We start from the raw sequence: 24,004 nt of genomic DNA on the forward strand, positions 1-24,004 counted from the left end.
GCAGCCCCCACCCGTCCCGCAAAGGCTGCCCGTTTCCATGGCAATCGGCAAGGATTCGGGGTGGGAGACGGTTTCGATACAGTCGGTTTATCGTACAGTAACTGCAACGGCACCGGGACCGGGGCCGAGCCTCGCGTGCGGCCCCAGCCCTGTCCCAACCTCCCCACGTCCCCTCCGCCACGTGGGACGGGCTCTGCCGGGAGCTGGGGCGATCCCCCCCAAGGAGTAGGGGGGCTCCCCCCACCACCCGCTCCCCCCAAGGAGGGGGCAGAGCATTAGAGGGGTGAAGGAGGAGGTTTAACACCCACCACCGAGTGTCCCCCCCCCCGAGTCATGTCCTGGCCTGGCACGGGGACATCGGCTCCGTGGCGGCCGGGGAGGGGGCTGGATCCGGGCCCGTTCGGTCCCCGCAGGCATCGGGATGGGGCTCGCGGTGTTGCCGTGCCGAGGGCACGTCCAGTGCTTCACTAAGGGGGCTCTCGGGGAGCGTTGTAGCACCACGGGGAGGGGGCTGGCTCGAACCCCCTCCCTACAGTCTGGGGCGCCCTGCCCCAGCTTCCCCCCCCCCCTCCAACCCGGGGAGCCGGTAGTATAAATAAGGGGGGGGGCCGTACGGGCAGGAGGGGATGGCACTGCGGCGGCTCCAAGTCCTGAGTATGCCAGAGCAGGCCCTGGGTCACTGTCCCTGGCGCGGGGGGCGGCAGAGAAAGCGGAGATCCCCCCCCCCCCCCCCGCCTCAAGCCGTCCCTCCCCGCGCGCTGTCCGGGGCCGCGCTCAGCCCATGAAGCAGACGGGTCCCAGCTCGAAACCGAATTTCTGGTTGGCGTCTCCGAAGTCAACGACGGCTACGTCGGTCAGGGGCAGCCGCTCGACGCGAGACGAGGTCACCTCCAGCACCGTCCGCTCCTGGCCATGGCGTCCCTGCGGGAAGGCGGCAAATGTGGCATATGGGGAGGCCGGGTACGGCGTACGCCGGCTGGGACGAGCGATGGGGGGGATGTAGGCGGTGGGGAAGGAGATGTGGGGTCGGGGGGCTCAGGGGCTCACCTGGCAGCCGTCGTGGAGGGCACGGATGGGGGCGGCCGGGTGGTTGTACCCCAGCTCCTCCTCGTTGGCCCCGCGGAAGCGCAGGGCACGGGCAAAGGTGCCGGCACGGGCGTCGTACCAGGCGGCAGCGTGCTGGCAGTTCAGCGTGAAGTTTTGGCGGGCGCTGGCGCTCAGGAGACGGAGGAAGGTGAGTTGGGTCACGGGCACGGCGTTCCCGTCCGCGTCCACGTAGGAGAACTGGGCGGGGAGGACAGGACAGGGGCTGAGCCCCAGACACCCGCCTGCCCAGGGGCCGGGGTGACACCGCGTAGGGGGTCCCCCACCCCAGGCCGGAGCACGAGGAGCTCCCACGCTCCCACCTTCTTGCCCCTTTTGAAGGTGCTGTACCACGTCCCCGGCTTCTCCCTGTTCCAGGCGGCCAGTCGGACCTGGGGGTGACAGAGACGGTGTCGGGGGTGAAGCCTCTCCAACCCCCCGGCCCCACAGAGCATGGGGAAAAGGGAGCCCCAAATTGCCTCCATCGTGACACCCCCTCCTGCCGGGGAGCCCTGCTGGGGGGCGGGTTTGGACACCCAGATCCTCTCTGCCCTCGCTCAAACTCACAGCCTCAAACTTTTTATCGGGGAAAAGACAGGTCTCGCCGCCGGCTGTGAAGTTACAGAAAACCCGGAAGGCGTCTCGGGAGCAGCCCTGGTTGGGGTCAATCCAGTACTCGCCTGGGAAGGAGGGCAGGAAGGACAGACAGACGGATAGACGGTCCGGCTCCCCGCTGGCTCTGGCCAAGGGACACGCCGCACGGGCACTGCCTGGCGTGTTATAAAGTCCCCCCCCTTCCCTCGGAGGGGGTTTTGGTGTCCCCTCTCCCTCAAACTGGCCCCCCAAAACCTCACCGTCCTGGAGGTGCGGGTGGCAAAGCTGCAGCTCCCTGCAGACCCGCGCGGGGCTCTCGGGGGTGCCCAGGGGCTGTCTCAGCTGCTCCACCTCGGTGCGCAGGGAGCTGAGCGACGCGTACACCTCCTCCAGCCCCTCGTAATCCAGGGGGGCTCTCTGCTCCCCCGGAACCCCTTCGGTTGCCCGCCGGTGCCTCCTGCTCCGGCTCGAGGGCAGCGGCTCGAGCAGCTCGGCTGGGCGGCCCTGTGACAGAGAGGGATGAAGGGGTGAGAGCGGCAGAGGCGGGGGCCAGGCGGCAGGATGAGAGGGGTCTGGGGACACCAGAACCCTCCTGGGATGGGACAGACATGAAGTGGTGTCTGTCTAGAGCATCCCTTACTCACCGGTGGTCCCGGGGGACCGGGAGGGCCTGTGTCACCTCGGGGACCCAGAGCACCCTGCAAAAGAAGAGGATTCGGCACCGCAGCACTTGCTCCCTGCAACGGGCCCCGGGTTCTCCCCTGGGAGCACATTAGGAGCTGCCCGTCCCCGTCCCCGTCCCTGCCCAGCACTCACCGGTGAGCCTTTGGAGCCCTTCTGGCCCAAGGGTCCCTGCGGGGAAGAGAAAAGAGGAGAGGGGCACTGGGCGGGCACGCGGGGATCCCACGGCAGTGATCCCCCAACCCCTCCTTGGGGCTCGGGCTCCCCCCTGTCCCTCTCACCCTCCCGGGGACAAAGCCCCCAGGGGTCTGCGGGGGAGTTAAGGGCAGGCAGGAGACCCTTGGTGAGCCCACACGGCGCAGGCAGATACTCACCGAGAGCCCGGGGGGGCCGGGGGGCCCAGTGGGGCCAGTGGGGCCAGCCAGACCCTGTGGGTAAAGAGACAGCATCAGCCCCGTGCTCGAGGGGGCTGCACCCCATCAGTCCCTGTACCTCGTCTCCCCCCACGTTCACCCAGCCCCTGAGCTCAGGGGAGACACCAAATACTCACAGGGTCTCCTTTGGGTCCCGGGGGGCCCTGGATGCCCGGGAGCCCCTGGTCTCCTTTCTCCCCCATCTCTCCCGGCGGTCCAATGAGCCCAATCAGTCCAGCGTGGCCCTGGGGGCGAAGGGCAGTGTCAGACAGCCCCCTCCCCAGGACCAGGGGGGGCTCGGGGACGAGTCAGGGGTGAGGGACCCCAGCTCCTGCACGACCGACCGTCACCTCATCTCACCTTATCTCCTTTGTGGCCGGGGTCTCCCTTGAGGCCAGGCAAACCCACGGGACCCTGCAAGAGGCCAAGAGGGCGTCACGCACCCTGGACCCTGCCCAGCTCAGATCACCCGTGCCCAGGGCTCGCTCACCCTCACTTACCAAGGGGCCGGGTGGTCCCGCTTGTCCCGGAGCCCCCAGGAGACCTTGTTCACCCTGCAAAAGACTCGGTGTGGGAGAGGGGCCCAAGGCTGAGCTCCCCCCAAAACACCCCTCCCAAGCTGTGACACCCCCCCCCAGGCTGCGGCCATCGTGTCCCGAGGGGACGTCCCTTGGGTGCAGCTGGCCAGGGCTTGGGGGACACGGGGAGCCCCGCAGCGGCACGGGAATGTCCTCCCCGCAGCCCCCGACTCACGGCAGGGCCGGGAATCCCACGCAGGCCTTCAGAGCCCGGCCGTCCCGGCGGCCCCTGTGCCCCCACGGGGCCCGTCTTCCCGGGTGGCCCCTCTGTGCCGGGCTGTCCCTGGGGACAGAAGGACAGACAGAGCTGAGGGTGGCACCCCTTGGGACCCAGCCTCACCTCTCTGGGTGGGGGGGGTCTGGTCCTGCCCCAGGCTGGTGGAGACTTCTGGAGGGGGGAGTGGGTTTGGGGAGCCCTGGGGCGTACCGGCCGCCGCTCACCTTGGCACCCTTCTCGCCCTGACGGCCCTCACGCCCCATCGGTCCCACGGGTCCCTGGACGAGGAGACAAGAGACAGCAGGAGCTACGCGTCGGTCCGGGCCAACCCCGCTCGCAGTCCCGCTTCACCCCGCGCTGTCCCTCCCCATCTCACCCTCGCCCTTCCCCTACTCACCCTCCGTCCGGGGGGACCCGGGGGACCTGGCTCCCCTGATGCGCCTGGCGGACCCTGAAACAAACCCAGTGGGAATTTGGGGTGAGGGAAGACTCCCACAGCCGGGACTGGGGGAAGCGTGGAGAGCGAGGGGTGCGTAAGAGCCCCGGGAAGCAGCCCAGCTCAGTTAGAGCCCCTCGAGCCCCCCCCAGCCTAGGGTGGTCCCGCTGGGAATGCGACCCCCATTTTGCAGCCGTGATACCCCCCCCAGCTGCCCCACTCACCGGCAGACCGGGGTCCCCGCTGTCGCCCTTCTCTCCAGCAGCTCCGTCCAGGCCCTGTGACACACGGGAGGGTGAGCACTCACCTCGCCGAGCCCCCCAGCCCACCCCCGGGCTGTCGGGACACCGGGCAGCACCGGTGAGGCGGAGCGGGGAGAGAACCGCGGTGTCCTGGCACCTCCCAACCCCATCACCACCCCAGGGTGATGGCAGCGAGGCAGTGGGTGACACCGGAGCGCCGTGGGGGACGTGGGGGCTGGCTCCAGCCCTGGGGAAACCCCAGGAATGGGGCTGCTTCTGCTCTGCGACCCCTCTAAGGGGCGAGTAGGGGCTACTCACTGGCACGCCGGGGTCTCCGGGGGGACCGGGATCACCAGGGAAACCGACGGGACCCTGCAGAGAGAAGGGGACACGAGCGTGAGACTGGGAGGGAGTCCCAGACCTTCTGCGTGCTGGGAAAGCAGAGGCAGGGACGGGGATTAGTGTTTGCAGGGCGACTGGGGGGGATGCGGGGGCTCGGGGCAGCACCCTCCTGCCTCTCCGCGCTTGCGGAGGTTACCAGGTTGCCTTTGGCTCCATCCTCTCCTGGCGGGCCCTTCTTGCCAGGGGGTCCAGCCGCTCCCGACTGCCCCGCGTCTCCCTTCTCCCCCACGTCTCCTTTCACACCCTGCGGAGGGACGGGGAGGGCAGGGGGGGGTGTCACGTTAGAGCAGGGAAGGGGCAGTTTGGGCAGTAAAATGTTCACCAGGAGCTCTGCCTGTGTTTTCCGCGGCCGGCGAGAGCAGGATCTGGTCCCCGCTTTCCTTGTCTTGTCCCGAAAAGAACACCCTGTTCCCCTCTGCGATACTCACAGGTGGTCCGGGTTCCCCCGGGGCTCCGGGATCTCCCGCTTCGCCCGGCTCACCCTGGGTGACAGAAAAACAACGGGATAGATGCTGCCGGGTGCTGGGTGGCGCGGGCAGCTCTGCCCAGCCCCAGCACCCAGACCGAGACCCACGCCACCCTCCCAAACGTGGGCTTACCTTTTCTCCCACGGCACCCGGCTGTCCCACGCCGCCCAGCATTCCCTGGGGACCCTAAAGGCAAGAGGATGGGGGGTCCCCACGTTGGGGGAAGTCCCTGCCTCCAGCAGCCCCCGCCGAGCCCCCCAGGGTTGTACTCACCTCGGCACCGCTGGGTCCCTGCGGCCCACGGGGTCCCGGCGCGCCGGGGGGGCCCTGTGGGAAGCACAGAGAGGGATCAGACTGCAAAGGGCGGCTGAGCCGTGCAGCTCCCATGGGAAAGGGAGATGCGGGAAGCTGGAGACGGGGCAGAAGGAGGCGGAGGGGGAGCGGTGGGCACGCAGAACGGGATGAACGCAGGGTTTCCTTACCATGGGGCCAACGTCTCCGTTCTCGCCTTTCTCTCCCGGTGGGCCCGGCATGCCCTGAGGGGATCACAGCTTAGCCCGGGGGGGGTCCAGAAGCCCCTCAGGCAAGGCAGAGGGTGCCCTGGCCCAGGCAGGCTGCGCAGAACCTGGAGCCGCGTGTCCCTCGTCCCCTCCAGCCTGGCAAACCCCATCTCATCCCTCTCCGCTCCTTACCTGCAGGCCAGGGGGGCCGCTTAGGCCAAGGTGACCCCGCGATCCCTCATCTCCTTTCTGCCCAAACATCCCTTGCTGCCCGCGGCGTCCCGGCTCCCCGTCGGCTCCCTGCAAAGGGAGAGGTTGGGGTCAGCGCCGTCTGCCCCACAGAAACCTCAATGTGTGGGGTGGGAAGGGCAGGGAAGGGAGCCAAGAGGAAAAGGTGGGGTTCAGCAGAGGGAATAAACAGGGTGGGAAGGGTGCTCGCAGCTACTCACCGCCGGGCCAGGGTGCCCAATGGGTCCCTGGATTCCTGTCGGTCCCGGGGGGCCCTGTGGGACAGGAGCACCCATATAGGGTTAGGGTAGCTCCCAAATATCTCCCGCCTCACTGCTCCCATCTCCCCCCTGCTCCCGGAGCCGCTCTGCCCCTCGGAGAACCCCTCCCAGGCAGAGCAGTCCCTCGGCACTCACCGCCTCGCCCTTGTCGCCTTTGCTACCCTTCTGTCCGGGAAGCCCCATCTCGCCCTGCCGCAAAGGGAAGACGGTGAGAGCCGGCGGCCGGCGAGAGACGGCGAGGAGGGAGTGCTGGCAGCCAGGGAAAGCTGCCATGGCTGGGGAGCCACGGCCAAGGAAATCCCAGCACCGGGGAAACCTGCCACCACCTGGGAAGCAGTGCCAAGGAAGCCTGCCAGGACCAACAGCCCGCTGCCGACCGGGGAATCCCCACTCCCGGGAAGCCAGAGGGGAAACCTGCCCCATCCCGAAGGTCCCTCAGCCCTGGGACGTGCCCTCTGCAAGGGGACTTGTCCCCAGCACCCGTCTCGGGGTACGTTCCTAGTAGTGAAATGACAAGGAGCCATTGCTGGAGGTGCTGACTCGTGTCCCCCCTGACTTACCTTGTCCCCATCTTCTCCGGCAGGGCCGGGAGGTCCGCCTGGGCCCGGTAGCCCCACGGGGCCCTGGATCCCGTCATGCCCAGCCGGACCCATGGGACCTCGCTCACCCTGCGGGCAGGAAGGAGAAGGGCTGAGAGCAAGGCTGGCTGGGACCCACGGGAGACACAGCTTGTCCTAGTGCTGCCCCACACCTCCTGCCTCACCCCACACACCCTCTCGCACCTACCGGGGAGCCCTTCTCGCCAATGGGACCGGGGGGGCCCTGCGCACCCCCCCGGCCCGGCAGTCCAATGCCACCAGCAGGCCCCGTGGGACCTCGCTCTCCGGGAGAACCCTGGGGAGAAGAGAGAAGCGGGGTGGAGGGAAGAAGGCCCCGGCAGTCTTCCTCCTCTCCAAAGAAACCCTTCTCTTTATCAATGAGAATTTTAAGCAGGCTGGCAAAATTGTTCCCCAAGGAGTATATATATTCCAAGGGAAACCCCAAAACTCCGGATAAGCCCTCGAATGTCACGATGCTTTGTACTCACCGTGGGTCCAGGGGGACCAGGGGGACCTTCCCCACCCTTCAGGCCAGGCGGACCCTGTCAGAGGGCAGGGAAGACGGTTAGAAAGGAGCCTACTCCCCTCTCCCGAGGACCATAACAGGCTGTGTCCAAGCCTGGGACAACACTGACCATCTCTCCGGGTGCCCCCCGTACGCCGGGAAAGCCGTGGATGCCTGGGGGGCCGCTCTTACCGGGGATGCCAGCGGGGCCAGGGTCACCCTGCAAGGTGGAGAGGAATAGCAGAGAGCTTTGCTCCGTCCCCACCAAGCCGGGGAGAGCCCTCACGCCCTGCAGAGCTCAGAGGGGACCCAGCCCCACTTAGCTCAGGCTTGCGGTGGTCCGGGTGAGCAGTGGGACCCCCGGCGCGGCTCCTACCTTGGCTCCTTCTCGACCAGCAGCTCCGGGCAGGCCCTGTTCCCCGGGAGGGCCGGGGGGGCCTGGGTGCCCCCTCTCTCCTACGGGCCCCGTCTCGCCTGATTTACCCTGCGGGGAGAGAGCGGGGTGAGCATCTGGGGGTCCCTCCATCCCACCGGGCTGGCTTCAACACAAACCCCTCCTGCCTCCAGCCCCGGCACTCACCTGGGGTCCCACCACCCCCGTGGGGCCGGGGGGGCCGGTTTTGCCATGAAAGCCCTGCAGAGAAGAAGAGCGAGGGGTTAACGCTGGGTATTGCCAGGTATCCCCCCCCCCCCCCGGCCTCGGCAAGGGTGGCAGGGGACCCACCGGCTCGCCACGCTGTCCCGGGTGTCCTGGCAAGCCGTCCTTCCCGGCGGGACCCTGGGCAGGAGCAGAGGTAACGGGGTGGGGGATACGGGCTGCGTAGCTGGGCTCTCCCCTCTGCTGCCTGCACCCCACGGGGCGCAGCGGGAGGAGGAGGAGGAGGAGGAGGAGGAGGACGTGCCAGCCCGACTCTGTCCCCCACACCGTCTCAAGCACAGGCAGGACCAGGGCAGGACCACGCGCAGGTATCACCACTTACGGGGGGACCTTTCGTGCCCGGGAAGCCGTTGGGTCCCTGGGGACCTGGGGGACCCTGTGGAAGGGAGAGAAAAAGCGACGGTCAGTGGCAGAGGGGCTTTCCCCACAGCATCCAGACCCTCTCCCCATGCCTGGCATCCCGTTTTCCCCGTGCTCAGTCCCTTCCAGTCCTGGGGTGCCTTTGCAGGAGGACACCCCTCTGCTGTGCATCAACCACCCCCCACTTACCTTCTCTCCCACCGCGCCGGGGGCTCCGTCATGGCCAGGATCTCCCTGGGGAGAAAGAAACAGGCTGAGGGCAGCAGCGAAGACCCCCACCCTCCCCACCACCCCACCTCAGACCCACTGCCAGCACCCACGGCCAAGGGGCCCTGAGCACAGCGGAGAGAGGGGGACATGGGGGACGGCGGGGACACTGTGTCCAGGCTCCCAGTTACCTTTGGGCCGGGTTTCCCCGTGGGACCGGGCAGACCTCGCTCCCCTGGGAGGCCCTGTGCAGGCAGGAGGCAAAAAGTGGGGTGAGAAGGTGTGGGGCAGTGAGTGGGGCTGGGAGTGGGGTGAGGAGAGGGGAGACGGGGCTGGAAGTGGGGGGTACAGGGCAGGGAGCGGGGCTGGAAGCGGGGTGGAGAGCTTGGGAGACCGGGATGGGAGTGGGGCAGGGAGCCGGGAGGGTCACGGCTGGCCCCAGGGTGGTTCCCATGGGATACAGGCGGAAGTTCGGGATTTGGTTGCCATGGGTTACAGCGGTCCCCAGGGTCTGGTTGCCGTGGGAAACGACCGGCTCCAGCCTAATCGCCATGGGATACTGGCAGGCTGCGAGGCGTGTTGCCGTGGGATACGGCAGACCCCAAGCTCTGTTGCCATGGGTTATAGCCGGCCCTAGGATGGTTGCCGTGGGATACAATCCACCCGGGAATGGTTGCGGTGGGATGCAGCTGGACCCCGGGATGGTCAGGGTGGGATACAGCTGGCCCTGCCGTAGTCACCGGCCATGGCACAGGGGGTGATTCCTGTCACCCCCAGCTCGGGGCCGGGGCTCCGGTTACTCACCGGGGGCCCTCGCTGTCCCGTCTGCCCAGCCTGGCCGGCCTTGCCCTGCGGGGAAAGAGGAGGTGGTGGGGAGAGCAGCGCATGGGGCAGCCCCCCACTCGCCCACGCTCCCCCCACGTGCTCCCCGAGGGGACAGAGCGTGCCCAAGCGCGTTTGCGAGAGGACGTGTAGCACGGGAACGGAGAGGGCCACCGGGCTGGGTCCCTTCCCCGGCTTTGAGCTCAACGCAGCCCCTCTCTGGCTCGCAGAGTGGGTGGCAGAGCAGGATGCGGGGACCAGGGAACAGCCCGGAGGGATGGGACAGGGTGACACAGCGCGACAGGGCTGACTCACCCTCTTGCCTTTCTCTCCCACCAGCCCCATGGGACCCTGGAAGCCAGTGGAGCCCTAAGGAGAAGAGAGGACAAGTGACAACCCCGGGGCCGATGAGGCAGCCGGGGTCCTGGGGGCATCCCAAAGGATCCCCTGTGCTCACCTTGGGGCCCTGGCGCCCGGGATAGCCTGGGAGACCCGGCACTCCCAGCTTGCCCTGCAAGGGAGAGAGCAGAGCTGAGCCGTGGGCCACGAGGGACACAGGGACGGGGACGCAGGGACACAGGGCTCCCCTCACCTTCTCGCCCGCGGGGCCGGGAGCACCCGGTTCCCCCATGAGACCCGTTTGCCCCTTCAGCCCCTCGGGGCCGTCCTCACCGCGGGGGCCCAGCAGGCCCTGGTCACCCTGGAACGATAACACAGAGGTGCGGGGAGCACGCTGCCGGGGCAGGGACGGGGCTGCTCCCTCGGGTCCCCAGCTGTCCCCACAGACAGAGCTGTGTGTCCCCCCACTGTTCCATCCCCCCTCCACACCACCCCAAATCCTGCAGCCAGCAAAACCCCACGGGGTTTCGTGGCACCGGCAGCCACCCCACACAGCCCTGACGAGGAGACCCCCCCCCACCCCGGGAACCCACTTACCCTGTCACCCTTAGGGCCCATGTCGCCCTTAAAGCCGGGGAATCCATCTTCTCCCTGAACAAGAGGCACATTTTGGGGGGGCTGAGACTGCGTTAGCTCTGCTGCAAGCCCCAGATGGGGTCACAGTGTGGGGCTGAGCCCCAAATCCCAACACAGCTTTAACCCAGGTGTCCCCCCCCCACCCACAGCTATCTCAGGACAAGGACAAGTGCCCCCCAACACCAGGGACCCACAGACACCAGGGGACAAGGACACCCATCCCCTGCTCTCCCCTCTCCCCGACACCTCTTACCTTCTCCCCTTTGCTGCCCTTCAGGCCCCGCACGCCAAAAGCTCCCTGCAGGGACACAGAGGGGTTGGAGGGGAGACCCCAGCCCGGGGGACCCCGCCTGACCCCCCACATCGTGCCTCGGCAGAGCCCGGCGGAGGGGGAGGCTGTGCTTACCTTTACCCCACGGGGTCCTGGATAGCCGACGGGTCCAGGGGCACCCACAGGGCCCTGGGGACAGAGAGTCAGCAAAAACGGGACCCTCCCCTTGGAAAGAGGACCCTATCCCCCCACCCAGGGCACGAAGCGGGAGGATCAGCCCCTTACCTGGAGGCCTTTCTCTCCGGCTGGCCCTTCTCGGCCGGGGTGACCCTGCAAGGGACGCACAAGACGTGAGGCCCGAGCCGGGACGGTGACGCTGCCCTGTGGTCCCCACTCTGCCAGGAACCGGAGTGACCCCACAGCCCCTCGCCAGTACTCACCGGGGGTCCGTCGGCCCCAGCCACACCCTGTATTCCCGGCTTCCCCGGCAGGCCCTGGGTGAGAGGAGGACGTGTGGGGATGCAGAGGGACTGGGGTCACCCCTGCGGCTCCCCACCATCTGCTCGGCAGCTCCGGACCCCCCCGTCCACGCTGAGTCCTGACTCACCTTCTCCCCTGGCAGCCCGACGGGGCCCTGGGGGCCGGGCAGACCCTGTGAGAGAACAGACCGGGGTGCTGGGAAGGAATTGAGGGAGCACCCGAGCCCCCAGCCCCGTGGGGACACCCCCCTGGCCCCCTCATCACCTCCACGTACCTGTGGACCGGGGTTCCCCTGCTGTCCTGGGGGTCCTGGCTCCCCATGGATTCCCTGGGGGGGGGGCAGAGAAAGTCCATTAGTGCAGAAAAAAAACCTTCTCAGACCCCAGGATGTGCCACTCCGACCCTGGCTGCACCTCCGTGCACCCTCCCGCACCCCACGAGGGCGCGTGGCAGCTCTCACCCCAGCCCTGCCTCCCCCTCCCTGGAGCATCCCGGTCTCTTGCTGGTTAATTCGGGCTGGGTGCTCCCAGGGGGGCCCCCCCACTGACACCCACCACGTTGCCTTTGGGCCCCGGCGCTCCATCGATGCCGCTGGCACCCTGCAGAGGAAGAAGGGAGGGTCAGGGTGATGCCATGCCCAGGCTGACGGGTGACAGAGAAAAATCCCCTTGGCCCAAGGTGGGGACGGACGGACAGACAGACAAGCAGGAGCGGTCTTCTCATACCGGTGGTCCAGGGAGGCCGGGAGAGCCGCGTGAGCCGATCAGGCCTCGCATACCCTAGGGCCAAGGACAGAGGGGTCAGTGGGGGCTCAGATGGCAGCACTGACCCCAGCACCCCATATTCCCCGGGGTGGGGGAGTCCAGTGCCCAAATCTCTCCTCCAAAAAGCCACACGGAGAAAGCCGGGGGCCAAGCTTGCCCCCCACCGCTCCTGGGGCTGGGGGAGAAGCCGGGCCAGGCTCCCGGTGCCGGCAGCAGGTACTTACGGGTTCCCCAGGCTGCCCCCGAGGTCCCGGGAGGCCGTCCGAGCCCTAGAGAGGACAGAGCGGAGCTGAGCACATCCCGCCAACACCAGCAGGGCCTGATCCTTCCCCGTCCCTCCCCAGAGGCCTCACCTTGGAGCCTTTCTCCCCGGGGGGGCCCGCTGGTCCTGGCTTCCCCATGTCACCCTGCAGAAGAGAGAGGGTGAGGCGGCGTGGGGATGGCGGTGGCAGGAGGGGACACGGCGCAGTCCCACTTACCCTGTGGCCCTTCTCGCCCGGCAGCCCCGGCAGCCCGTCGAAGCCCCTGTCACCCTGTGGGGTAGGACAGGCGTCAGGTTGAGCCCACGTCACCCCCCCCTGCCGCACAAAGACCCGGGTATCCCGGACCGCAACCCTGCTGCCAGCACCGATACCACCCCATGCACGAGACCTTGGGTCCGGTTTCCCCGGGGAGACCCCTGGCACCGTCCGCTCCAGCGCGACCCTGCAAGACAAATCGAAGGAGTGGGAAGGGACCCGAGGCTCGGAGTCCCTTGGGACGGGGATGGGAAAGGGGCACCCTGGCACGTGACAGCGGACCAGGACATTTGGAGAAGGCAAAACTCGAACCCCCAGAGCTTACCCGTCTGCCCAGCTTCCCCGGCGGCCCCGGTGGTCCCTGCATTCCCCGGGGACCCTGATGGAGAAGAGGGGAAGGCGTCAGGGCTGGGCTTGCCTGCAGCCTGCCAGATCTCTGCCAGGGGCATAACCCTGCGTGCCCTCTCCTCGCACAGGCCAGCCGAGCAAGACTCACCCGTGGCCCCACGTCGCCCGCATCTCCTTTCAGGCCCGGGTGTCCAGGTAGACCCTACAAAAACAGGAGAGCGTGGAGACCCCACCATGAGGCTTTGCTCGATGCGGAGATGTGCCCGACAAGGTGCATCTTAGTGGGGTGGGCACCCCGCAGTGGCACCCACATTCCCCGTACTCACCAGCGGTCCCGGGCGGCCGGTCAGTCCCATGGGACCTGGGGGACCCTTCATGGCAAGCTGGGGAGAGAAGGGAGGAGAGGGGTGAGGGGGAGCGGGGAGGCTGGGCAGGGGGGGCTGGTCGCGGGGGTCCTTACCTTCGCCTGCTGCAGGATCGCTTGGGCTTGGGCTTCTTGGAAAGAGACGGTGGGACCCTTGAGGGAGTCTCCGCCAAACTGGAACTGGGGGGAAAGAGCAGGGTGAGGGACAGGGGGAACCATCGGACCCCAGCCCTGGGGGACAGCCAGCTCCGCGTCACCTAGAGAGCTGTCCCCCGCCGGACTCCGCAGGGAGCAGGGGAGAGGATCCCCGAGGGTCCCGTCCTGCCCCAGCACTTACCGGCAACATGATCATGGTCCCCGCCGGGCCGCGGATCCCGTCAGCTCCTGGCAGCCCCGGTCGTCCCGCGGGACCCTAGCAGAGGGGAAGCCGGGGATAAGCTGTCATGGCGCTGGCAGAAGCCAGGCTGTCAGGTCAGGGCTTGCAGCTCCATCGCCCCGCGCGTACGCCGGCATGCACCGGCAGGACCGCCGGGACGTCTGCAGCCCCAGCCCTGCCGCAGGGCAGCTCTGGCCTCGTCACAGCCTTCCTCGTCTGCTCCGTACCTGATCTCCGGGGTCCCCGGGCAGCCCTGGGAGCCCCGGTGGTCCCAGGGGACCTGTTTCCCCCTGCGGAAAACACAGAAGCACGTTAACGCTTTGGCGTCTCCAATCCCTCCCCACAGCAGCCCCTCGCTCCTCACCGCAGGGCCTGGGGGTCCCGGCGGCCCCTCGAATCGCCGACCCTAAAGGAGAAAAGAGCGAGCCCCCGTCCTGCGAACCGTCTCAGATGGGTGGCCCCCGGGGTGCCGCAGAGGGCTGGGGGCCACACGTCCCCGGGGGGGGCTGTGCCCCACTCACCGGTTCCACGATGGCTGGCTCGCCCTTCTCTCCCTTCAAGCTGGGCTCCTGCAAAGCACCAGGGTGAGGAGAAACGGCCGAGAGCCGGGCTGGGGTGAAGGGCTCCGAACCATCCACGTGGCCCCTGCACCCCGTACCGCGGCCCCAGCTCGGCCGGCTGTAGTTTGGGGGGGGGGGGGTCCCGCTCCTCATCCCCAGCGTTACCTGGGGAGCCTGGATCACCGGCTCCTCCCGCTCGGCAGGGCCAAACCGCTCCCGGCTCGCAGGGTTCCCGTCGTAGTAGTCCTCGTAGCCCGGCAGCTCCGCGCTGTCAGCCCCAGCGACTCCATCCTCCTCAAGTTCAAGCACAAGCTCCTCACCAGTGTCCTAAGGGATGGGGAGATGCTGGGGGTGTAAAGGAGGGGACCCCCCCCCCCCACCCCAGCCTGCCCCAGCCCTGGTGCTACCTCGAAGGGGTCGGTGCCGTTCAGGGTGACGCTCACGGTGGTGGCAAGGCTGGAGGGGACAGGCGGCGGGGAGCTCTCCTCCGCGGACGGCGTCGGCGTGGGCGCGCTGGCCTTGGGCGATGCGGAAAGGGCGCAGGGTGAGGAAGGGAGCGCTGCGGCAGAGGGAGGTGCTGGCCCACGACCCTCCTGGGGTCCCGCAGGCCGGCAGGGCCAGGGGATGCCCTGCTTTTGGCTGGGGGGGGGGGCCCACGGTTGGCCTCAGGATGTCCCCACCCCACCATAGCCCCTGCCTGGCTTTGGGACACCGGAGCCGTTCCCCTTTTGGGACAAGGCACCGGGACTCCCGCTCCTCGGGGACCGCCGGCTCGCAGCGATGCTGGGCCAGAGGGGAAGGCGAGCCAGGGCTCGGCAGCTGCTGCTCCCAGGCGCGGGGGCGGCCGTTCCGCCACCCCCCCCCCCCCCCCTTCAACGCCGGGGCCGCACGGTCCCTGGCTCTAAGCAGCACCTGGAGCACGGCCACCCCTCGCCGGGTCTCTCCGGCCCGGCTCAGCCAAGGCTGACTCATCGACAGGAGGGGCCACCGTCCCCGGGCCGCCCTTGGCCAGCGCCGCTGTCCCCAGCTGCAGCCGTGACCCATTTCCAGAGCCAAAGGGGCCGAAGGTAGAGGCTTGGGGGGGGGGGGGGGCTGCCTCCTGCCCTGCCCCGCCGTCTCCACCCAGGGGGAACCCCACCGGCTCCCGGGACACGCTCTGCAAGGCCAGGAGCCGTGGGGATGGCTCAGTCTCAGGTGCCAGCGGGATCGGCTGGGGATGTGCCGGCTGCCGGGGCTCCCCTGAATCCCGGGGAGGAGCCGTTCTGGCCAGAGCCCTGCAGTCACATCCAACAGACCCAAAGGTCCGGCTCCACGGGGGCCAGAGTGGCTGGAGCCAGCCTGCTTTGTCCCAGACCATGCAAAGAGGAGGCTGGGAGTCGCGCCGGATGCAAGAGGCCATGTGTGACACGGCACGAGCTTCGTGCAGAGGCACTGCCAGCTCTGGGGTGCATCTGGGTCCGCCTCAGGCCATGCACGCCCGGAGCCGCTCTGCATTTAAGCCGGATTTAGGTCCCGGCTGTCCCGTCTCAGCATGAGGAGCCAAGCCATGGCACGGCTGGCGGCGGGCACTGCGAGGTGCGGAGCGGACCACCGCAGCCAAGCGCAAGCAGCAGGTTAGCAGAGCTGGGTTAACCGGGGTGGGTTAAGCAGCCGCAGAGGCGGGTTAGTCACGCTCTCTACCTGGCTGGCCACGACGGAGGGCACGGAGGCCTCGTGCCGCTCCAGCAGCTCCTTGTTCCTCCTCTTCTTGCCCTTGCCCTTGCGCTTGCCCTTTCCCTTTCCCTTCTTGCCCTTCCTACGTGGGGCGGCGGTGGGCTCCAGGCCGCTCTGCAAGGGGCAGAGCAGATGCCAGAGGTGGGAGAGAAACGCAGGCGTCAGGGGCCCTGGCAGCTCCCCCCATGGTGACACCAAGCCCGGCAGCATCCCTGCGGGCTGCCCGGCAGGGTGGGGGTTCCCAAGGGTCCCCCCAGCCTTTCCCCTTCCCAGCTTGGGTGCTTACCTCCTCCGGGAAGGGGGCTAGGAGCGGGTAGAGCAGGGGCTGGTCGCAGCCTGGCATGTAGAGCTGGCAGTAGGAGCGGGCGGCCTCGGGGTCAGCCACGATCAGCAGCTGCTGGACATCCCCCTGTGGCAAAGGAGAAGGGGGGAGCACGAGGGAGTGGGTTTCCTGCCCCCCCCCCGCCCCGGGCAGATCAGGTGCCCACGCACACCCCGGACATGCGTGGAAGAGCCGGTGCTCGTGGCCAGCCCTGGCCCTGCGGCAGCCGGCCGGTCCGTGGGCGGCTCGGGGAAGCCAGCGCGACACCCCCTCGGCCGGGCGGAGGGTGCAGGGGGTGGCGAGCGAACAAAGAGACCCTTGTCTGCCTGCTGGGGACAAAATGGGCAGCGGGGGGGCCAGCCGCACTCGCCTCGCTGCCTCAGGGCCGCCTCTTTGCCCGTGGCCCCTGACATTTGCAGCAGGCAGGAATGCAGGGAGGTGAATCAGGTCACTCCACGGGGACGGGGACACCCCATGGGGACAGAGAGCAGCCCCCAGTGCAACCGGGGCCTCTATCGACTGCGGCAACTGGGCCCTCCGCTTCCCCGGGCCCCTCACTACCAGGGCAAGGGTGCTGTGGGACAGCCAGGGGCTCTGGCCCAAGGATTTGGGGAGGGACCCACCTCAAACACCTCCTCGTCCAAGAGGCGGGCCCCAAAAATCATCACCCCCTCGGTGCTAACGAGGGGCCGAGGTCCCCGCTCCAGCGGCAGCGTGGCGAGGAGGTGGCAATCCACCAGCAAGGAGACGTTGGTGCCTTCCACGGCCAACGCCACGCGGTGCCACCTGCGGAGACGGGACTCGGTCGCAGCGAGAAGGGTCGGAGAGACCCCCTTGTCCCCCAACCCCGGCACTCACCTGCCATCGGCCAGGTTGACCCTGCGGAAGACGGGGTACTGCTCGGGGGCCGGCTGCCCGTCCTGGTCCTCGTAGAGGAAGACGGGCGAGAGTCCGATCTCCATGCCCAGTTGCTGCACGCCTCGCTCGTCGTAGATGGAGAGCAGGAAGGCTTGTCCTCCGCGCCGGGCACGCACCGTGGCCAGGATGGAGAAGTCCTCGGGGAAGGAGCCATCTGCAGCAGGGAGGAAGGGGAGCAAGCCATCAGGCTAAGCCCCCTCGATGCACCCCGAGAAGCGGTTCTGCACCCCGAAAGCGGATGCTCGCCCTCGGAGCGGCTCGGTTTGCACCGCGCAATGGGCTCGGCGGCCCTGCGGCCACCCGGTGCCGTACCGGGGAAGAGCTGCCGGGTGGGTGCGCTGAGCTGGGTGCGGTTGTCCACATGGAAAGCGAAATCGGGGTCTTCGGTCCCCGGGCGCTGCGGGCAGATCCCGGCAGTGATGGAGACGCCATCCCGGCCATCCTGCATGCCCAGCGTCTGCAGCACGTCCACGGGCATCGCTGCGAGGCGAGCGGGGACCCTTCAGCGGGTGGGGACCCACCGGAGACACCCCGGCTGTTCTCTGTGCTTCCAGCCAGGGACGGCAGCCGCATCCCCATCCCCCTGTCTGCCTCTCGCCAAGCCGGGCCGGCCCGGTGCCAGGCAGCTGTGTGGGCCCAAGGTCCGGTCCAGCAGCCGCCAGATTCCTTCACCGCATTCCTCCGCCCCCGGCCCTGCTCTGCACCCCACGGCACGGGTGCACCCCATGGGGTGGGAGGGCTCCATCACCCATGGGAGACCCCCGTCACCCCTAAAAGCGCAGCCCGGCTGCACCCAACTGGGGGAGCGGGGAGAGGGTTGAGGGTGCTGCCCTCTCTCCGCAGGGAGCCAGACCCCAATCATCGGCGGCGCGTGGAGGGTTAATCCGGCACAGCCAGGTGTGTGTGCGTGGTGGGGGGGTGATGACTGCAGCCACATCAGAGAGCACCGGGGGGGGGGCCCCCCCAGCCTGGGGCAGCACCCACCCTCCTTGCCGGAGAGGCCTGTCCGGGCAGGCCAGGCAGGGGGATCTGGGGAGGCGGGGGGGGGAGCAATTCCTCCTGGGGCTCCCCAAGCTACCCCCAGCCCCCCCCCAGCCCGGCTGGGGCACCCCAAATATGAGTAGGGGCACAGGAGGACGGGGCCAGGCTGGGAACGGGCTGACCCCGCTTCGGCCGAGAGACTCTCAGGCCCTCCTGACCCCGGCACATGGGTCCGGCTTCCTGCCGGAGCTCCCCGGGGAGAGCCGTCACCCAGCCGCGGCATGCCGGGGTTGAGGGGGGACTCCCCCCCCCCCCCCCGCAAGCTGGGAACTCCTGGTACAGGGCTGGTGGGTGGCCCTGGAATGGCTGTACCGGCCAAGCCCCTCCGGACACCAAACTCGGGAGTGTGCGGCATGGGGGGCTCGGGGAGCTAGAGGGGGGGGGGGAACGGGAGTGCCGGCGGCGGCTCGGCGTAGCTCTTGGTAAAGCTAAGGGTAGGGTGTGGCGAAGCTGGTGGGAGCAGGGTGAGGGGGCCCCCCACAGCCCCCCCACGGCCTCCGGGAGCCCGCGCCAGTGCTTATCCCCGTTATTCACACTTCAGGTGCTCCCCCAGACCCCCTCGCTGCCCCCCCGGCCGGCCAGCCAGGGGACCCAGGCGTCCTGGCTCCCCACCCCGCCTGCTCCCCCGCCCCGGGGGGCAGCAACCCCACCAAGAGACCCAGGGGGGTGCACCCCTGCCCCGGGGGAGCACCCCCTCCCCGGGGGGAGCACCCCTGCCAGGGGACCTAGGGGGAGCACCCCTGCCCTGGGGGGAGCACCCCTACTCGGGGACCCAGGGGGTACACCCCTGCCTCAAGGGGTGCACCCCTACCAGGGACCCACAGGGAGCACCCTCATGCTAAGGGGAGCACCCCTGTCCCACGGGGAGCACCCCCACCAAGGGACCCGGGGGAGCACCCCTTCCCCAGGAGGAGCACCCCTGCCCAGGGGGGAGCACCCCCAAGGGACCCACGGGGAACACTCACGCCCCCGGGGGGGGATGTCCCTGTCACCAGCTGTGCCATCCCATGCCCGGAGCCACGGGGGACCCCCAGAGCCCCGTCCCGGCAGGTCCCCCCAAGGGGTGCCCCGAACCGCCCCCCCCGGGACGCCGTGGCCCCCCCCCCTCCCGCCCCCCCCCCCGGCCCTGTCCGTGGTGCTGAAGGCGGCGGCGGGGCCCCGGGGGCCCCCACGCGTGACAGCAGCGGGGATCCCGCGGGGACACCCGCGACCCCCCTACTCCCCACACCGGGACCGCGGAGCTCAGCCCACCGGTGCCCCCCACCTCCCCGCGGAGCCGGGGACGGGGCTGGGGGGGACGGACGGGGGTTGGCGAGCAGAGACACGCGTGGGCGTGGGGTCCCCCGTCCCCCCACACACACACGGTGCGCGTTACCTGCCCTGGCCGGGGCAACCCTTGGAGCAGGGCGAGGAGCGCGGCGAGGAACGCGGCGGGGACCGGGCGACCCTCCATGCCCGGGCCCGGCTCCCGGTGCCCGGTACCGGAGCTCGTAGCCCGCCCTGCCCGCTCCAGGCTCGTCGGGGCTGCGGGGAGGGGAGGGAAGGGGAGGGGACGGGGGGGGGAGGACCGGCCCCCCGGCAGCCCCCGCCTCCCGCCCGGCCCGGCCCACGGGCGGGCCCCGGGACCGACACCGGGGGGGGGGGGACGACGACGACGACGGGGGGGATCCCGGCTGAGAACTCCCACCGCCCCGAACGGTGCCGGGGCCCGATGGGAGTCCTCAGCCCCGCTGCGAGGTTTAGGGGTGCAGGGCCCCCCAACCTGCTCCCAGCCCCACAGTCAGGTTTAGGGGTGCAGAGCCCCCCAACCTGCTCCCAGTCCCACAGTGAGGTTTAGGGGTGCAGGGCCCCCCAACCTGCTCCAGCCCCACAGTGAGGTTTAGGGGTGCAGAGCCCCCTACCCTACTCCCAGCCCCACAGCAAGGATGGCAGGTTTTGGGGTGCAAAGCCCTCCCACCCCACTCCCAGCCCCACAGCAAGGATGGCGGGTTTTGGGGTGCGAAGCCCCCAACCCCACTCCCAGCCCCACAGAAAGGACGGTGGGTTTTGGGGTGCGAAGCCCCCCAACCCCACTCCCAGCCCCACAGCAAGGACGGCGGGTTTTGGGGTGCAAAGTCCTCCCAGCCCCACAGCAAGGACGGCAGGTTTTGGGGTGTGAAGCCCCCCAACCCACTCCCAGCCCCACAGAAAGGACGGTGGGTTTTGGGGTGCGAAGCCCCCCACCCCACTCCCAGCCCCACAGCAAGGATGGTGGGTTTTGGGGTGCAGAGCCCCCCAACCCCACTCCCAGCCCCACAGAAAGGATGGCGGGTTTTGGGGTGTGAAGCCCCCCCACCCACTCCCAGCCCCACAGCAAGGATGGTGGGTTTTGGGGTGCAGAGCCCCCCAACCCTACTCCCAGCCCCACAGCAAGGACGGCAGGTTTTGGGGTGCAAAGCCCCCCACCCCACTTCCATCCCTCCACCATGGCTGGGGATTTTGGAGTGCCCAGCCCCACAGCAAGGCCCGGGGGGTTTGGGGGACCCCCCCACCCCACCCCACGGCGCAGCTGCCGCTCGGCCGGGCTGGCCCCGGGGGCCCGGCTGGCCGGAGTCGCCCCATTGCCTCATCGCCTGAGTCACGGCCGCTCGGCTCCGCTCCCCCGGTTTTCCATTTCCCGGCAAATATTTACCGTCATCTCTGCAGTAACAGGCCCCCGCAGACGCCCCCGGCCCCCCAAACCGAGTCCTTGCCCCCGCCCCCCCCCCCCCCAGCTCCGGGCTCTGGGGGCAACGCAGCCCCCTCCCCAATCCTCAGCCACCTCGTCCCAGCTCCCCCCCACGGACCCCCGTGACAGGTCGGGGGGGTGGGGGCGGTTTGTGGGGTCCCCGATGCGCCCAGGGTAGGCACCTGGCTTAGGGGTCACAGCCACGCGTGCCATCGCCTGTCCCCCATATCCCACATGCTCCGCCGGGGTGGGGTGGGGGTCCCCAAGGGCTGCCGTACCCCGTGCCGGCAGGCAGGGGAGGGGGCCGCGGCCCAGCGGACCCCCCGTGCCCTCCCCAGGGCTGCCCCGGGGAGGTTGATCCTGCTCCCACGTGACGCCGGGTCCTGATCTCATAAGAGACTTTGGATCGGAGGCCAGCGCAGCCATGGCCAACCCCACGCCCCGCACCGTCCTCGTCACCGGCTGCTCCTCCGGTATCGGCCTCGCCGTCGCCGTGAGGTTGGCGCAGGACCCCCAGCAGCGCTTCCAGGGTGAGGAGTGAGGAGGGGACCCTTCCACCTCGTCCCGGGAGCGGACCCACGGCCCCGCGTCTGCCCCGGCAAGGAGGGAACGGGAGCCCTCCGGGATGGGGCTGGGGAGGGTGCAGGGTTTGGGGTCCCCGTCCATCCAGCCCCAGAGCCTTTCTCCCCACAGCCCCCAGGACTTGAAGTCCCGTGGCCCCAAGCTCGCAGACCCCCGCCTCAGCGAGCCAAGGCGTCCCGGTACCCCCCACCCACCGCCCTGCCAGGCGGAGCGGAGCTGGGGACATGGGGCAACCCCACGGGGACACGGACGGCACGAGCACCACGGCTGCGAGCGCACACGCGTGTAACCGGGGCCGGCAGCACGCTCCCACCCGGCTGGACACACACGCGTGTGGTTCCCCCCGCACGCCGTCCTTGTTCCCGTGCCACCCGCTGCCACACACACACACACACACACACACGTGTGTGTCCCCACAACTCCGCTGCCCCACCACCAACCCCGCACCAGGGCTGGGGATTAGTCCGGCGGGGGGGCGGATTAAAGGCCGTGTTACCAAAGCAGCTTAGGGAACGTCGTCCCGGCTTGACCCTCCGACCCTGGCTGCCATCCGGGGTCCCCCTGACCGGGGTTGGGGCTCCCCGCAGTCATCGCTACCATGCGGGACCTGCGGAAGAAGGAGAAATTAGAGGAGGCGGCGGGAGCGGCGCTGGGAAAGACGTTGAGCATCCAACGCCTGGACGTCTGCAGCGATAGCTCGGTGGCAGAATGCATGGGGAGCATCCCCGGGGGACGGGTGGACGTGCTGGGTGAGCGGGGTGCTGGGTGGGGGGCAGCCGAAGGAGGGGTGGGGGGGGTCTCTGAGCCCCCCTAACACCGTGCCGTAGTGAATAACGCCGGCGTGGGGCACGTCGGTCCCGTGGAGAGTATCAGCGTGGAGGAGATGAAGCGCGTTTTCGAGACCAACTTCTTCGGAGCCGTGAGGATGATCAAGGCCGTCCTCCCCGACATGAAGCGGCGGCAGAGCGGTCACATCGTGGTCATCAGCAGCGTCATGGGGCTGCAGGGTGAGGCGGGGTGGGGGTCCCGGTGTGGGTGTGTGTGTGTGGGGGGGGGTCTCGCCAAACTCAGCCCCTCTCTGTCCACAGGGATCGTCTTCAACGACGTCTACGCCGCCTCCAAGTTCGCCGTGGAGGGCTTCTGCGAGAGCCTGGCCGTGCAGCTGCTCCAGTTCAACGTCTTGTGAGTGTGAGGGGGTGCAAGGGGGGGGGGACACACCCCAGAGGGTCCAAGGGTGGCTCCGGACCCCCCACCCCGAGCACCCACCCCGGCCCCGCAGCGTCTCCATGGTGGAGCCGGGTCCCGTGAACACGGATTTCGAGTTGAAACTGATGGAGGAGGTTTCACGCTCCGAGTTTCCCGGCACCGATCCGGCCACCGTGCGGTACTTCAAGGACGTGTACCTGCCGGCTTCCCACGAGATCTTCGCCACGCTGGGGCAGAGCCCCGCCGCCGTGGCCGAGGTGTGGGGCTGGGAGGAATTGGGGGGACGGATGGATGGACTTTTTGGGGGGGGGGGAAGGGCTTTGGGGGGCCGTTCCCGGCCCCACACCGACCCTGAGCCCCCCCCCCCCACCCCTCTCCACACTCACAGGCGATCGTGAACGTGATCGGAGCCAGGCGCCCGGCTTTCCGCACGCAAACCAACCGCCTCTACACGCCGTTGGTGGCCCTCAAGTACGCGGATCCCTCGGGGGATCTGTCCGTGAGGACCTACTACCGCCTGCTCTTCGACTACGGCACCCTCTTCCACCTCAGCATGGGCGCCCTGCGGTGCCTCACCTGCGGCTGCTTCCGACGTAGGGTCACCCCGCTCTGAGCCGGGTACCCCAAGAGGGAGCTTGCTCCCTTGATCGTGGGGAGGGGGCTACGGCTACGGCTCCCGCACCCCCCGGCATGGCTCACAGCGGGATGGACGGACGGACGGACGGCTGAACGCATCCGCCGGGGTGTCAGAGCAGGAGAAGGGGGGTTGGGGGGGGGGGGGGGCATCTCCCGGCAGGATGGGGTCCCGGTGGGGCTGAGCCCTCCGTTGGATGGGGAGGAGGGTGGGGAGACTTGGGGAGCCCTGGGGGAGCCCTGGGGGCGGCAGGGGGGAGTTGGGGAGCCTGGGGGGGATGGCGGGGAGCCTTGGGGGAGTTGGGGGAACCTGCGGGGTGAGGAGCTGGGGTAAGGGGAGCCTTGGGGGGGCTCTGGGGAACCTTAATGGCTGGGGAAACTGAGGGGCTTTGGGGAGCCTGGGGGGCTCTGGGGACCTGGGGGTGCTGGGGAGCCTGGGGGGGGGCTCTGGGGGTGTTGGGGAGCCTGGGGGGGGATGTCTGGGGAACTGCGGAGCCTGGAGGGGGCTTTGGGGGACCTGGAGGTGTTGGGGTGGGCTCTTGGGGTGTTGGGGAGTCCGGGGGGGCTCTGGGGGTGTTGGGGAGCCTGGGAGGGGGCGTCTGGAGGACCTGGGGGTGTTGTAGGGGGGCTCTGGGGGACCTGGGGAGCCTGGGGGGCTCTGGGGGTGATGGGGAACCTGGAGGGGGTCTCTGGAGGACCCGGGGGTGTTCGAGGGGGGCTCTGGGGGTCTCTGGGGGACCTGGGGAGCCCGGGGGGCTCTGGGGGTGTTGGGGAACCTAGGGGCTCTGGGGAGGACTCCAGTAAAGTCTGTGACTTCGCCCCCCACAGCCGCCCCCTCGCACTGACCTTCGCGCCGGCAGCGGGACGGGACGGCGGGGCCGGGGGTTCGCCGGGCCGGGAGGGTGGGTGAGGTGGTCCCGGCCCCTCAGGCCTCGTAGCCCGCCATAGCGGGA

General features: G+C 69.1%; 2 protein-coding genes across 2 annotated transcripts; one reads left to right on the forward strand and one right to left on the reverse strand.

The window, feature by feature from the left end:
* Positions 1–746: 746 nt before the first annotated feature.
* Positions 747–23,946, reverse strand: COL5A3 (collagen type V alpha 3 chain). Its single transcript, XM_050914427.1, has 68 exons — positions 23,898–23,946; positions 21,709–21,819; positions 17,195–17,362; positions 16,823–17,036; positions 16,588–16,750; positions 15,929–16,051; positions 15,610–15,756; positions 14,337–14,447; positions 14,095–14,256; positions 13,891–13,938; positions 13,734–13,775; positions 13,597–13,659; positions 13,331–13,405; positions 13,090–13,173; positions 12,956–13,012; positions 12,778–12,831; positions 12,607–12,660; positions 12,415–12,468; positions 12,243–12,296; positions 12,117–12,170; positions 11,988–12,032; positions 11,725–11,778; positions 11,554–11,598; positions 11,274–11,327; positions 11,127–11,171; positions 10,960–11,013; positions 10,805–10,849; positions 10,655–10,708; positions 10,502–10,546; positions 10,210–10,263; positions 9,866–9,973; positions 9,731–9,784; positions 9,589–9,642; positions 9,256–9,300; positions 8,643–8,696; positions 8,434–8,478; positions 8,207–8,260; positions 7,951–8,004; positions 7,807–7,860; positions 7,603–7,710; positions 7,357–7,446; positions 7,210–7,263; positions 6,909–7,016; positions 6,683–6,790; positions 6,258–6,311; positions 6,063–6,116; positions 5,806–5,913; positions 5,596–5,649; positions 5,387–5,440; positions 5,246–5,299; positions 5,075–5,128; positions 4,783–4,890; positions 4,563–4,616; positions 4,227–4,280; positions 3,964–4,017; positions 3,791–3,844; positions 3,525–3,632; positions 3,272–3,325; positions 3,132–3,185; positions 2,909–3,016; positions 2,733–2,786; positions 2,494–2,529; positions 2,322–2,375; positions 1,938–2,181; positions 1,651–1,763; positions 1,407–1,475; positions 1,048–1,284; positions 747–921 (listed from the first exon to the last, which is right to left on the reverse strand). The coding sequence occupies exons 3-68, from the start codon at positions 17,358–17,360 to the stop codon at positions 775–777; spliced, it is 5,244 nt and encodes a 1,747-aa protein (XP_050770384.1). The 5' UTR covers positions 17,361–17,362; positions 21,709–21,819; positions 23,898–23,946; the 3' UTR covers positions 747–774.
* Positions 21,055–23,031, forward strand: RDH8 (retinol dehydrogenase 8). Its single transcript, XM_050914428.1, has 6 exons — positions 21,055–21,160; positions 21,800–21,961; positions 22,040–22,219; positions 22,301–22,394; positions 22,492–22,675; positions 22,807–23,031. Exons 1-6 carry the CDS (start codon positions 21,055–21,057, stop codon positions 23,029–23,031), a joined length of 951 nt encoding a protein of 316 aa, XP_050770385.1.
* Positions 23,947–24,004: the final 58 nt, after the last annotated feature.

This window comes from Gymnogyps californianus, unplaced genomic scaffold, assembly GCF_018139145.2.
Source record: "Gymnogyps californianus isolate 813 unplaced genomic scaffold, ASM1813914v2 HiC_scaffold_40, whole genome shotgun sequence".
Classification (NCBI taxonomy): Eukaryota; Metazoa; Chordata; class Aves; order Accipitriformes; family Cathartidae; genus Gymnogyps; species Gymnogyps californianus.